Raw genomic sequence first — 16,217 nt, 5'->3', positions numbered from 1 at the left:
CATTTTCTCCTGTGGGAATATAGCATTTGGGACGATGAGTAAAGAAAAAAAAAATGTGACATAACTGGTACTTCAGACTTAAAATATAAAAAAAAACAAAGTAAACTGTCATGAATGAAAGTGTAATCACTGATCACACTGACAAGACACTTAGAACAAAAAATCAACCAATTTCTGTCTAGTTTATTCTGTCAGATTTTGTAGGTTTGCAATACTAACATTAAATGGCGAACCTGAAAATTGTGACAAAAACTGCCATGTAGGAAAAATGTACCTGTTTAGCCCGATTTTATCGTAGAAATTGCCTGTTTTTTTTTTAAAGTTGGGTGGCACTTTAAAAAAACAGGCGATTTCTACGATAAAATCCGGCTAAACAGGTACATCTCCTAACTGGGATAACATTTCTTCAAATAGATCGATGCGCTTTCTGGAATCGATATTGCGTACTGTTGGAAAAATTATCCAGAACACGAGATCGAGTGTCCAGTCAGTATGGTCAGTGGTATAATCTACCAAACTCTCATGGTAGAAATATTTTTTTCTGTTTTTATTTTACATTTCCTGCTCCTATATACAACTGTTTATTTACAATTAATATATGCTTACAAAACAGATGTTCAATTGGATAACAATTGCATTGAGAAGTTACTGAAATCATGATTGTATCTGCTAGGTGCAGTTGAGTAGAGGCTTTAAAAAAAGTTACAGGGAGAGAGCGATCAGCTGAAATAATATTAGTTAACTAGTGATCACGCTTAGCCAGTTCCGGATGAAAATTGATTAGGAATTCCCAGTAGCAGTAGGTAGTAGTTTTCCGATGTGATGCCGCCAGAGTTGCAACAAGGTGGCAGCTTTTAATTGATTACCGTTTATTAATGCGCGATCCGCTTGGCGGGTAATTAATTCCTGGGACGCTCGATTGATTATTCTCCCCCTCTTTCCCGATTACTTGACGATATCAAACTGCATTCGGATGCAACTTTTGCCCTGTGGAGGATCGATAAGAAACGTGACCCATTAGATGTGATCGGTTGATTTGCATGGAGGGATAACTCATTTGTTTTTCTCTTTTTAAGAATATTAAACCCGTTAAATTATGCCAAACCGGGAGGAGAAAACTGATGACCTGCGACTTACCGTGTCGTGCTGAATTTCTGCCTCCACCTCGATTCTTCCCCGCGCAAGAGACAGCATCTGCTTGTACGGTTCAATGCTGATGATTTGAGTGGGATCTGAACAAATCGTTCCCTAAAATTATGAATGTTAGATTTTTCCACCCCTTTAAATCAATCAATAACTCACAGCTTGAACCGGGCACTTTTCCGGAAGATTGAGCGTCTTCATCATGGGTCCAATAGTTGGATGGCTACGAGCGTTTTCCATCCTTTCGCACAAATCCTCCGATCCCTCCATCACTTTGACGCCATCCTTCTTGATAGCATACTTAACCGTGGCCTGTTTGAATGCCTTCATTTCCACGCATCCGCGCATCTTGATCTCGCACTTCTTCGTCAGCACTGCGGTGCCATTTTCATGAGGTATCAGTATCCCTTCCGCTCCAGCACAGTTCTGGATCTTGCGCACCTTCAGCTTGTAGCCGCCATTCTGGAATTGAGAAATAAGGTCGATGATTAATTTTGTTGTCCAAAAATTAAGTTTCTTAGAACAACTTTATTGGTTTATTTTCCAAAGTTGAAATAATCAAAACATACACAGAAAATAGGTATTGAAACAACACCACAGAGAACAGACGTACAAGCTCGATCAAAACATCTTCAGAAAAGTGTGTAAAATTCCAAATGCGATCATCGAAAAAAATATGTTACAAATTAACTTGAAGCAGTGCTACCTGTTGCGCCGTTCAAACTTACATAGCGATATTACGAGGCGGATTGGCTTAGAAAGCGCAGATTTTTAAGACCGCTGCTGCTGATTGTTTGTTTTGATTTGGCCTACCAGTGAAAAAAAAACGTAATTGCCTAATGAAGTGCCGATTTTTAAGGCTGTTGTTGCTGATTGTTTGTTTTGATTTCGCCTTCCGGTTGAAAAAGACGGATTGGCTTAGGAAGCGCAATGTTTTAAGGCAGCTTCTGCTGATTGTTTGTTAAGTTTTGGCCTTCCGGTGAAAAAAAAAATAACGAATTTAGCTTAGGAAATGCAAACTGTTGCTGTTGATTGTTTGTTTTGATTTGGCTTTTCGGTGGAAAAATACGGAATTGGCTGAGGAAGCGAAGATTTTTGTGGCTGCTGCTTTGCCGCTCATTTGCGCTTTTTTTAAATGAGAAAAACGGCAATGAAAAATCGTAAAACGTCCTAACGAGAATTCAGCACTCATATGCTTTTTTGATCAGATAAATCAACAGAATATGTAACTACAACGGCCATTGAATGTTTTTCGCTTTGTAAGGATGATTTTTTCGATTTGATTCTGTTGTAAATCACTTGCTGAACCCTTATGGCTGTGGGACCGACATGCGATGATTTATATCAGATGGGATCGATTTGCGATCATTTATTTATGCAAAGGGACAACATGACTTGGGGCGTTTTTCTATGTTCCTTAGAACAAAGTACTGAAAACAAAGTTTTCTCTTGAAACGACATATAAAATTAAATTGATTCCAGCGAGAAACTGAAAAAATAAACGCAAATGGGACGGTCTTGCCACAAGGGGCAGTGCTGCTGAATATTTATTTTGATTTGGCCTTCAGGTGGGAGGAACCGCAGATTATTAAGGCTTCTGCTGCTGAGTTTGTGTTTGATTTGGCCTTCTGATGGAGAAGGCTGTTTCTATTTAAGATCACTATCGGATTATTCCGGCTCTAGTAAACAGAGACAGAGTGAAAAGAAATGCACAGTTCGGGGAAGCTGTTGCTAAGAATGTTTTCGGATTGTTCCGGCTCTGGTAAACAAAGACAGAGCAACAGGAAAAGCACAAATTGGAAAAGCTGTTGCGAAGAATATTTTCAGATTGGATGAAGAATATGAAGAATATAATTTTTTTTTTAGAAATTTAAGAAATGAAATAAAATTTGTAGAACGGAAAATAAAGATGTGGATTATGGAATAAAAATGAAGGATATTTACAAATAAAGTTTATTTTAAAGAGAGAAAAAAAAACAAAAGTCGATACGTAAAAAGTTCCGATTTAGAATAGAGGTAAAAAGGAATGTAAAAATAAGATGAAGAATTGCAGAAAACAAATCAAATTTAATATAACTAAATTAAAAAAATAGATGTTTTCGCAAGCACTGAAGACAAACCAAATAAAATAAATTTCTATGGCAACGTTTGTTATTTTGGCAACACTAGGCAGAACACACAAAACAAAGTTAGTCATTGATCTATTCTTGGGAACAGAGCCGTAGGAAGAACCAACTTCTAAGGGGGGTTTGTGACTGATTTTTACCAATGATTTTTTGCCCAGCAATGTAGAAATACAAAAAAAAAACAAATTATGTTTGTAGCTAAAATGATTATTCATTTTTTAAAACTTTTATATTAAAAGATTTCGTAGTAAGTCGTAATTTAAAAAAATTGGTCCTAAACCAAAAAAGGGAGCTAAATTCGCATTCATCGATGGTAAAAGTCTTTGAATTTGTTGAAGTGTCTGATAGATCAAACTTAGTTGATTTGAGCATAAATAAGCTTTTTTATGAGAGCCTTCCATTTCTTAAAAAAATATTCTATACTCAAATCAAACAGCCCAATCTTCCAAACTATTTTGCAACTGTTTGCGAAAAAAGTAAGGGATAAAAATCATCAGATTTTCGGATTAAATTTGCTTAATGCAAACTTGAACCGAATTAATGATGTTAGTTTGAAATTTGGTTTAAAAAAAACTACAATATTACCACATTACGGACCAAATACGAGATATCACGTTTTTTCGCTTGCCGCTTGTATGCTCCATTGATAAGCATAATTCAAATGTTATGAACCTAATAATGAAAACTCATTCTACAATACTTAACACAATACTTCCCGTTACTCAAATATAAGTAATTAGCAGAATTTGGTCTATTGGATTCTGAAATATAATAAGCCGAATTTTGATGTCCTTAATTTCTTAATAATGTTAAACAATACACCAAGAAAATATACAATTTTGTGACGTTTTTTCAGATAAAGATCAGGTACATGTTTGTTTAGCAGCAAATATTTTTCATAAAGAATGAATACTATAATGCAAATCCTGTAGATGGTTTTTTTAAAATAAAATTAGGGTTTTTTGCATAAAACCAAAAAAACTGAAATTCCACTTTTTACTTGTGATTTTCAGCTTTATTCTATTTACAAGTTAATTTTGATTAAAAATTTGAAATCCAAAAAATTAATTGACAAGGAATCAAAGATTTCCTCAACAATTACTGTTTATTGTAAAATTTATTTACAAGCCAAATATTTTTCTGAATTTTCAATCTTTATTCTGAATCTACTTTCTGAACCTGAATTCAAATATTGCGCTTAGAATCTGTATCCACATTTCCATACAACTTCTGAAATGTACAAAAATCACGATTCCCGAAACTTATTCCAGATAAGATTTTTATGAGAAAAGTTTTTGAGCCCTCATTCATGAATTTATTTCCTTTATTTTATTTTTTTTTTCATTTTAATTCATTCTGTAGTTCAACTTTAATCTGAATTCACTATTTCAATTATTTATTTTCAATTTGTACTGTTAATCTGAATTAAAATATGAAATTTTAAAAATGATCAGAATCTGAGTTTTTAATTTTGCATTGCCATTTTGAAGCTTTAGCTGCAAGAAATAAGTTTAAGACTTTCGAATTTGAATATTAAATATTTTTCTCATATTTCATATTCGGAAAACAGTTATCATAATATTGAAAATGCATATGATCTCGAATAACTTTATTCAAGTTTGATTTGAAAAGCAGAACCAAATTTGAACCAGGATTACAAAACAGCTTTTTATTTCTTATTTCTTATGATTATTGGACCTGAAAATCAACCATCCTGAACTGGATACAGACTCCGAAATACGAAAAAAGAATACAATTTTGGTTATGGGAATTATGGAATCAGAACTCCCAAAATGGGTTTAATTTAATTTTAAATTTAATATCTATGAACAAGTGAGAAAATTTCGAAATATTGTAGCAGAATTTTGAACCTGAGATAAATTTTTGATGTTTTGGCATTAGTTTTAAATGTAGATTGTTACCCTTGATTAACCTTACTCTATTATCATAATTCGGTTCTGAATTTGAAATTTTGAGTGTAGAATAGATCACCTCGCTCGCTTATTTGGATCCTTATGGAGTAGGTTTAACCCCCAAAACCCCCCGTTCTTACGGCCATGCTTGGGAGTAAAAGGCGTGTCTGAGTGAATCTGTGAATTGAGAATCGTTAAATCACGACAAGTAAATTTTCCAATTCTTTAATTATTCATCTTGTTTCATTTATTTAGTTCGATTGCCTTGATTTTCGTCATCTAACTACATTTTTTACGTAATTTTTTTTTTCAAAAATTACAAATTTTGCATTTTGAAAATTAACGGATGAAGGTAATTTTGAAACGATTCCAAACTTCATGCTTCCTGTATAAGTTTTTAATGTGTTAAGAACAAAGTCACGTTCGTTTAAAACAAATATTTCGATTGAGATTTTTTCAAAATAAAAAACTGACTTTCAACAATATTTATAGTTTCTAGTTATACCTTTTTTTTTTTTAAGTTCAAAATTTGTTAATTTTGCCATGAAATTGATGATTTCTATTCCCATTTGCTTTTAAGTCCGGAAGAAAATTAAGATCGTCAACAATGATACTATCAAAAATTATCCATTACAAGATTCGGAACTCTTGCAGAAATCGACGGACAAAATCCAAAAGCGCCACCATCAAATGCTGCGGCAGAAATGCAACTATTCAGTAAAACACGCTAAGAAAAAAAAAACAATTTATATTACACGGTCGGAAATAACTAGCATTTTGAAGGTTCATTTTTACAACAAACACACTGAGATCTTTCTCTACGTGGTCTTGGTTCTCCAAAATTAGCACGGTTTTTCGGTATCAGAGTCGTCATTCGCTATTCAAAGTTTTTTTTTTACTTGGGGGCCGTTCAGATACCACGTGGATAGAAAAATGCGATTCTAACCCCCTCCTTCCTCTGCGTGGACGTTTGGCAAACCCTAAACCCGTCCTCGGATGTCCACGTGGACAGGTTTGAATTTTTTTTTCTAAATCTCATTTGACAGTTAGAAAACACTACTTTCTGCTTTTTTGTTATAGAAATGGCTGGTTTTGAAAAAAAGCGAAATAGCATTTCCTGATATGAAATAATTTTAAAATTTTAAATTTCGAGTCAGGTTCTCAACTAATACTGTATTTGTTTTCTCCACTCGTGGAGTGTTCCACCGTACCCGATAAAAACAAACACAAATCGTCGCCAGTGTATTGCTATCTCACTCACTCACACGCCCTCTCGCAACACTGGCAAAATTATCGGTGGGCCACCGTCCGTAAGCAGAACTCCGACAGGTCAAAACCAGTGCAACACCGTCCGAATAAACAAACAGTTTGACAGCACCTAGTGGTGCACCAGTGCAACACTAGTGCAACACTCGGCATAAACAAATACGGTATAAATTGAGTCAGTGGCATAGTCCTATTTGCCGCTGGTTGTTTCACCAACACTTATCAGTTTTGGGACAATCAACCTCAAAAACAACCATGTGTGCCAGTTTTTTGTACCGAGAGTTTTTGAGGTTAATTGTCCCGTCTCATCTGTACACGCTCAGTAAGTGTGCGTGAGAAATGTCAAAAACAACTCTATAGCATTTCTCCAAAAATTGGCGAAAGTATGTCAGAGTACATTTTGAAAATGTATTCCAAATTTGAACAAAAGCATATTAGAGTGCATTTGAACCCCCCGGAACGAGGGGTACAAGTGAAAAATTCAATTATCGAGAAATGTTGACCTTTTCTGTCAGTAGATGTGTTAAGGTTTGTTAAAAGATTGTCCATTGGCGTTTATATGAAATATTTCGAGAGCTAGGTATCTTGGAGTATATTATTTTTGATACTATTGAATTTCACTTAAGATTCAAAGATATTTAAACAAAATACGATAATTATAAAAAAAGGACAAAAAGAGACAAAAAGAAATTTAACAAAAAAAAATCTCTAAGAATTATTAGGATACTAACATTTCCTTATCAAACATTTAAAAGCTAAGGGATAATCTGGTACACTTTTAGACTTTTTTCATATGTGTATACAAGGGTGGCAGTGAGAAAAGTTTCATATCGTATTTCGAAAACCGACCATATACATACATACCATGTGCCTAATTTTATCTCAATCGGATTTGATTTAGGGGTGCCTTGAAACGTTTAAAGCTTCGATTTTTTTAATCGGAAAAAGCGAAATTTTAATTTGATGCCAAATGCAAGAACGTCGAAATTTGTTTCCAAGATTACACCAGATCTCGAAGTTTTAGGCATTTTTAAGTCATTTGGCATCAACATTAAAATTTCGATTTCTCCTATTTCCTTTGGCCCTCTTTTTGGTGATTTTTGAGGGTAAAAATAAGAAACTTTGAGCTCTTTGAGGCATCCCTTGATCAAGTCCGATTGAGCAGAGTTTTAAAGAGGTCAGTATATTGGGTCACTTTACAAAATGTTTAAGGTCGGTTTGCGAAATTCGACATGACCCATTTGGCTGCCACCGTAATCAACATTGCACAGTGGTCCAGAAATAAAATTTAGCGGGAAACAATTACATTAGTTTACAAAATTTTAGAAAAATCGTGAACATTATTTTATGACCTTTATTTTCAATGTGAACTTGGGCGCTGAATCCGAAAATAAAATTCAAAAAAAATCTCAGTAGAACAGGTTTTGAGTTATGCTCCAAATAAGAAATTTTCGAAAAATTAAAAAATTACTTGTACTCGGATTCAAATATCTCGGAATGCATTACATAAATTTTAAATCTCTTTCTTGCATACTGAAGGTGAATCAATTTTCTATCGATCATCTGAACTTTATTTTTGCGTATGACCAACAGTATTGTTGATATGAGTGATTTTATGATAGAAAAAATTATGAAAAACTCATTTTTTGAGAGAAAATTTTGTTTCATCGAAAGTTTTAGACTTGAAGGCTACTTTAAAAAAAATGATTTTCTGTTGACCTTTAAAGCCAATTCAAAACAAAGATTTCAAGTGAATATTTATCAAAATTGGTTGGAAATTTAAGAAGTTACTGATTACTTTACCAAAACAGTATTTTTTTGCATTTTTAAACAATTGAACAAATCGCGGTGTACTTATCATAGTATAGGAAGAATTAAACATAGTAAATTTCATTCGCTCTAATTCAAAATTTATTATAAGATTACCAGAAGGTCACATGCCAAATTTCAGAACTATATGACCATGAGGAGGGGTTGCTTCAATCTCAAGCGTGACTAAAATTTTAAGGTATTTTGCTCGAAAGAATACTGTTTTTTTTATTGATAACCTTTTTTAATATTGTCTGTTTGCTCTATATGAATAGATTTTTTAAAGTCTAAAATGAGACAAATATTTCACTCAAAGACTGCAACCCGACTGGACTCAAAACAAAAAAGTTTCTGCGGTTCCAAAATTGTATTTCAGCCGAACATTTTCGTCAAACACGCAATGAGTACCGTAATCCAGGGTAATATTGATCACTTTTTCCAATATTATTTTTTTTATTATTTTTTCTGTTAAGGGGAATGTGGCATGTTTCATATTTTTAAAACCAGTACTGGACTGCTTTGAACGTAAAACATGGTTGCTGAAATTTATTAGACTACTTTAAATTTGATTTAAAAATCGATTTCGTTTCTGTTTTGAACCCGATGCGTTGGGGTAACATCGGTCAGTCACTATTTTCGACAGTTTTTTTACGAGTTTTCTTGACCATAAAGGATACAAAACACCTTCATAAAATTTACAAATGCTAGTTTATATATTCCACATTGCTTTTCAACATTTTCTTTTAAAAACCTTTATAATCGAAAAAAGAACTATTATGCTGCATACATTTAGGGGCAAAAATTATATTAATTGCTAAATAGTTTGAGCTACAAAATACAAATAAAATTTTACCTTCCCACATTCCTGTAGGCCCTCCCACTATTTCCATTTTCATTTTTTATTCAAAGTTAACCATTTGATAGGGTTCCAATCCATTTTTTCAATACGGGCTTACTCTTGGAAAATGTCCTTATTTTTTAAATATAATAAAATTAACACTAAATGATTATAAAAATAGCACTTTAACTATACACATACAAAGAAAAAAAAAGGAGTTCTTGCACATTCAACAACCTGTTTGCTTCTAAATGCTTTTTGGTATCATCAGGAGAGCTGTTTGTTTGCGAGCCTTAGAAAACATAGACATTTTAGGATTTTGAAATTACAGTTTTACTAACAAGAAAAATATTTCAAATCCAAACCAAATTTTGCCAATTTGATACTTGTGTGGGTCAAGCTCAATATGTGAACCGCAGTGCATATTGTATGGCACATCTACGGGCACGGGCGCTCGTCATGAGTTCGTCGTTAGCCATCGCTTTCGTAATGGAACTCTCCCGTACCTATACACCGCGGACGTTCCATAATCGGCACTTTGGCATCATGTGGATCCCACATTTGGCGATCCTTCCAGGAGCCGATTTTTGGGCCAAAATTGAGTTACAAATTTTTGTTAGGTTGTTTAGTAACAAATATGATATCTACAAATATCAATTGAATGAAATAAGCCATTTACGATAATGGACTGCGAACCTAGAAAGCTGCGCGTGCGAGCCGGATTGGCTGCGCCAAATTGCAAGCTGGGCTGGAAGAGCTGCGCCTGCGAGCATTCTTTGCTGCGCCGTAATGCGAGCTGGATAAGCTGCGCTTGCGAGCCGAATTGGCTGCGCCAAATTGCGAGCTGGAAAAGCTGCGCCTGCGAGCAAACTGTGCTGCGCCGAATTGCGAGCTGGATAAGCTGCGCTTGCGAGCCGGATTGGCTGCGCCAAATTGCGAGCTGGAGGAGCTGCGCCTGCGATCATTCTTTGCTACGCCGTATTGCGTGCTGGAAGAGCTGCCTCTGCGTGCCGATAGGGCTGCGCCAAATTGCGAGCTGAAAGAGCTGCGCCAAATTGCAAAAGTTTTGCAGCTGCGATCAAATTATACTTGCGAGCTAACTGAGCTGCGCTTAGTTGAAAGCTCAAGGGCTGTTCATAGATGCGGATGTATTGTGCCGCGCTTGAAAGCGAACTACGTGTTGCGCCAAACGGGCTGCCCCTGAATGCGAGCTATGTGCTGCGCCGTATGCGAGCCAATAGGGCTAAGTTTGCATGTGGGTTGTGGAATTGCCTGATAGCGAACTATATGCTGCGCATAAGCAATACAAATAGGCTGCGCCTGAATGAAAGCTGTGTGAAGCGCCTGAATGCGTGCTGTGAGCTGTACCTAGTTTATGCGTTGCTGTACTGTAAGTGCTGTGAGCTAAATGCACCTAATGCAAACTAAGTGTGCTGCGAAATAAAGCAGTGTTAACAATTTATTACGACTTCTCGGGAATGCAAATTCAATTATGTCGCGTCTGTTTAATTTTAACAAATTATACAAATTAAATGTGTCGCGCAATGAAAGAGCTTTTGTTAACTGTTCAGATTTATATTTGTGGATTACGCTGGTCCTATGCAACCTTACCTAGCTGCGCCACGTGCTAGTTATTCAGATTAGGAAACATAGGTACCACAGATTTGCTGTGACCGAAATTTCGCTTGGTTGATCAAGCACTAGTAGTTGCGTATGCATCCAAGCAGAAGTTGTTGCTCATCAATTCGAGTTTAACCAAAATGAAACAAAAATCCCTAGCATGGCAGATAACATTGTGATTGGGTAACTTTGCCCAAATTATCGGCACAGAAAAATAAAAAAAATCTGTAAAAAAAAACTGAAAATAACTTGCAATGCCAGAATTCGAAGTGAAATGAAAGTAAATGTTTAAATCTTGTTAGGACGACAACATATGTCAACTTAAAATTGTTAGTTTGTGAATTATTGTTCATAACTTAACCGAACCGATCAAATTTTAAGAGCACTGGCGACTCTGAATGTCCGATTTCCATGGTGTCGTTTAGTTGAGGTGTAATTATTCTAGTTAGAAGACTGTAGCACTGGTAGTCATTCAATTTGAATGAACAAGGCAACATACACATCTCATCAATCGCATGTTTGAGCTTAAAACCCTATGCTTGAAAACCAGTGAAAATGCGTATAAAATATCTATCTGATTCATTTTTTCTTCATTTTTTCCGGAGAGGAGGGTGAATATGTGGGTCAAGCTCAATATGTGAACCGCAATGCATATTGTATGGCACATCTACGAGCACGGGCGCTCGTCATGAGTTCATCGTTAGCCATCGCTATCGTAATGGAACTCTCCCGTACCTATACACCGCGGACGTTCCATAATCGGCACTTTGGCATTATGTGGATCCCAGAATACTCAAAAAACAGGCTTTCAAATGTAAAAAACAGTTTTCAAAATTTCAAACTATAGACTGAGTTATTGATGATAATGTGCAAAAATTTATTTTTGGTCAAAGTTACCCCGGTGATCAAAGTTACCCCGTTTTACAGTACCTACTTTTTACGCATTGCTTTTTATACGAGACTTTTCGCCTGAAATACAATCTTTGAACCACAATAGCTTTTTTGTTTCAATTTCAATCGTGTAAATCGAGAAAAAAAAATTTGTTAATTTAGACTTTTAGAGAATTATTCATAAAAATATATCGGCTTGTGTTATTAATGAAAAACCAGTATTTTTTCTTTCTTTCGAGCAAAATACCTTAAAATCCCATTCACGCTTGAGACTCTATCAACCCTTTCTCATGGCCATATCGTTCTGAAAATTGGCATGTGACCTTCTGGTAAGCTTATTTTAAATTTTGACTAAGAGCGAGTGAGATTTACCATGTTTAGTTCTTCCTTGATATGATAAGTAAACCGCGATTCGTTCAATTATTAAAAAATGCAAAATTTACTGTTACGATTAAGTAACCATAACTTCTTCAATTGCCAACCGAGTTTGATAAATAGCCACTTAAAATGTTCGTTTCGAATTGATTTTAAAGACCAAAAGAAAATCAATTTTTTTTTTAATGTAGTCTTCAAGCCTAAAACTTTAGATAAATTAAATTTCAGGGGCCTTTGTACTTAAATCATCTAAACATGTAGATTAGGGTGTCCCAAAATTGCATAACTTCTGGGAATCTGAGAGTTCACCCTCCAAATGGTAGATTAGGATGTGCAGAACAAACTTTTGTATGGGGCCGACTAAAAAAAATCATGTTTAGAGGTTCCGCAAGCGCGATCTTTGAAAAAAGTCCACTTTCAAAAGATTTGATTATAAATAAATTCTGAGTCCAAAAATTTGCATAAAATTGAAATATTTTATATTTTTTTAAAAAATGTTTGAGTTAAATACTACACGTAAAAAATGAAAAATGAACCAAATTTGTATCAAAATGTGAAACAAGCAAGCTATTTCCAAGGAAAAAAAATTTTTTTTGGTTCAAAAATTTTGTATTCAACTGACCAAAATGTGTACCAAGCGTAAAATATTTTTGATACCAATGCCATCAAAGATGCGGATTTTGGGGCACTTAAACTTTGCTCAACAAAGCATGTTGTTTGTATCATCGTGTAAAGAGCTATTCACGGTTTAATCCTTAATAAAAATCACAATTTAGGATATTTTTTATTTAATTTATCATATTAGAATCATCATATAAATTTGCCTGAAAATATATTCTAAGCAGTCAAGATATCAAATTTGAAATCAATATTTCTTAATTTTCAATGGAAGGATGAATTAAAAAAATCCACTGTAGTATCTTGAATTTGGAAAAAAAAAATATCACGATAAGAAATGTGAAATCTCGATAAGGAAAAAAACATTTTAAACTTTAATTGGCAAACAAACTTATGAAGTTCAAAATAATAACTTTATACGTATATTCATAATACAACATGTTCAATTATACTCACAAATTGCAGATTGAGAAATTTTCAATAAGAAACTGATAAAATAAAAATAATGAATTCTAAGTTTTGTTGTAAATATTCAAAGAACAAAGATAATAAAATATTGGTTATAGTTGCGCATTAATATTTAACTTAGAAGTTGGTACTTCGAATCATATCAATCATAGATCAGATAAATTAAAAATCACGGTCGATTAAAAAAAGATTATTTAATATAATGAAAATAAGAGAAACTTTTATACATTTTCAATCGACGGTTTTAAAGTTTAAAATTTTAAGATCTGAATATTTTGTCACTATCGATTGGAAAATTGGGTCCGGAAAGGGACAGAAAGTGGAAATTAAGTTTTCCTCATTAAACATTTAATTTCAAAGGCAGAAGATTATGTTTTTAGAACACAATAATTCAGATTTGAAAAACGAAGACAAACTTAAGAAAATTTTCCTAGAAAATTCGTTTTTTTTTTATTTAAACAAGATATGAAAAAGAAAAAGATTAGTTTTATTAAATTTCAAAAGAATTTTTTTTCATTGAACTCGTCCAACCATTTTAAGAAGATTTTGAAACAGAATTTAATTGATGACTAAAAGGAACTGCATTTCGATGCCTATGATTGAATGATTGATTTGGTAGATTTAAGCGTCCTGAATTCGAATATTTTGTCAAATTTTGTCTATCACCTTTCGTTTTGGTGGTATGGAGTTTATAAGCTTTAAAATGTATCAGTTTTAAGTGAAATCAATCGTTGATAGCTGATGAAGTAACAAATCTACGGTTACAGGACAAAAAATAATTCAGATTTTTTTTTATCATACCCAATCAATTCATATAAGGAATAATATTCCAAAGATGACGGTACATGATCTAAAAAGTTAAATTCTACAGTTTATAAAAGTTTGGAAAGATTTATTACAAGTATTTCTGACAATACTGATTAAAGTTTTAAAAAAATGTAATAAATTTAAAAAAAATTGTTCAAACCTGTAAAACAATTAGATTTTTGGTTTAAAAATATTTAAAATTCAATTTGGTTAAAATTCCATTAAAAATGGGAAAAAGTACATAAATTGAAAACCTCTATAACTTTTTCGCAGAATTCAAAATCACTTCAAGTCTTGAGGAAATTGAAAATTGATTTATACCTTTATTTTTAGATCTTGTGTTTTTGTTTTAAAGGTTTTGTCAAAATAATGCAGAAATTTCTAAAATGATTTTAAAATATTTGCAAAAGCTAATCAAAAAATAAAAGCTGATAGTAAAACTACATCTTTAGATCCAAGGCACCTAAATTAGTCTAGAATAGCTTTTAAATTATTTGCACTTCGAAGGATGTTAATTTTGTGGCCATGTGTAATTTATCAAAACGTTTTCTAATGTGATGTTGAGCACTTGAAAGAACAAAAAACACAAAATAAAATTAAGAAATTGGATTCTTGAAGAATATTTCTTATCAGCACATTTTTTGTAGATCAAAATTTTTAATTAAAAAGTAAGGTTTAAGATTTAAATTTACTAATTCTGATGACCATTGTGAGTCATACATGGCTTCCAACTTGTTGATGCATAAAATTAGGATTCGATAAATTAATTTTGCAGTTAAAATATTTCAAATTCTGAATTTTTATGAATAAAAACCGATTCCAAAGACGAGGAATTGTTTTTGTATGTCAAGTTTAGAATTTCAATGCTAAAGGTTGATTGGATTGCAAATTGAAATTTACAATTAAAAACTAGTTTCAAATGAATTCAATAGTGATACCGTTCACTATGTATGGAATGTCGTAAAATAAAATATCTCCAGCCTTGGGTGATATAAGACTGCTTTCCGCCGGATGCCAGAAAAATGTCTGACTTTTTTGTTAACACTTATATAACACCTTTTAAGATCATGTAATTTCTCTTTACTTTATCGAAAATTTTTCTTGGAAAAAACCGTTCGTACGGCCTTGACATAAACTTTCAAATGCAGTCAACGATAAAATTTTTGACCAGCTCCATTTGGAGTTATTGAAGTTCTAAAAGAGTCGTTTTTCAACACATATTGCCTGATAACTTCAAAATAAAAACAAATTTTGGTAATCTGTTATCAAAAAAAGATGCGTATTATAATTATCTAAAATGTTGCTGAATGAACAATTTTGATAAAATATCACTATGAAAAGATATCAAAAAACAAAATGATTTTTAAAATATTGCTGAATGAACAATTTTGGTAAAATATCACTATGAAAAGATATCAAAAACAAACTGATTTTTATAGGACCACCCTAACTTCATGGAAACAAGTTATCATAATACATTAAGATGAAGAGATAGATGTTTGGTGTCTTCGACAAAGTTTCATGAATTATAATGTTCTACAATATTGTAGAATAATGAAGGCCTCTATCTCATTGCAGTTAGGAAATAATGTTCTTATCTCAGAAATCTTATGTACCACTTTAAATTTTTTTCAGTCAAAATGACCGCCTTCAGTTTTTGTAAAAGTTGGTCTAAGATATTAAATGCACCAAACCTAAGGGGAAGACGCTAATAATTGTTTCCCGCATATTTTCATTTCTGAACCACTGTGCATTGATCTTTACGATCAAGCATCTTGAACATATATCAATTCAAATATCCTTACACAGGCAAACACCACACCAAAAACACTTATCAAAAGGACATAAAACACCACCGAAAGATTCTTCGACATCGCAAGGGACATTGTGAGGCAACTTTGGCAACTTCGGCGACTAATTAATCACAACTGAACCAGACACACACGACGGCACTGAGGAGATCTCTGAACAACACCAGACTATCCCGATCGGTGGCTTCCGGAAAACTGAACGTCCAGCGAGATGATCTTGAAAATCCTAGCCTCGCAAAAACAACAACCCATTCCCGGCATCATCATCACTCATCATCATCCATCTCTCATCACGAGCCAGAGCGCGCCACCATGACTAAATACCTAACTAGAATGAATGTTTGTACGTTCGTTGGTACCTGCGGTAGTTAAGATTCGGAAGTGCTTAGCCTGATCAATTTAATCCAGTCGAAAGGGTTCCCAGCTGTGCGATCGAAAACTTTTAGAATTTTGCTTAGAGAATTTTAAGCAAAAAAATAAAATAAAATGAATAGATTTCTGAAATAAATGTGTAAATAAAATTGAGAACTTC

At 33.5% G+C, this 16,217-nt stretch overlaps 1 protein-coding gene across 1 annotated transcript; it reads right to left on the bottom strand.

Moving 5' to 3' along the window:
* Window positions 1-342: 342 nt before the first annotated feature.
* Window positions 343-15,898, bottom strand: LOC129743998 (uncharacterized). The gene is made up of 4 exons (XM_055736277.1): window positions 15,680-15,898; window positions 1,303-1,605; window positions 1,138-1,248; window positions 343-987 (listed from the first exon to the last, which is right to left on the bottom strand). Exons 1-4 carry the CDS (start codon window positions 15,758-15,760, stop codon window positions 946-948), a joined length of 537 nt encoding a protein of 178 aa, XP_055592252.1. The 5' UTR covers window positions 15,761-15,898; the 3' UTR covers window positions 343-945.
* Window positions 15,899-16,217: the final 319 nt, after the last annotated feature.

This window comes from Uranotaenia lowii, chromosome 2 (genome assembly GCF_029784155.1).
Source record: "Uranotaenia lowii strain MFRU-FL chromosome 2, ASM2978415v1, whole genome shotgun sequence".
NCBI lineage: Eukaryota > Metazoa > Arthropoda > Insecta > Diptera > Culicidae > Uranotaenia > Uranotaenia lowii.
The sequence above is the reverse complement of the archived record's forward strand: the minus strand, read 5'-3'. Positions and strand labels throughout refer to the sequence as shown.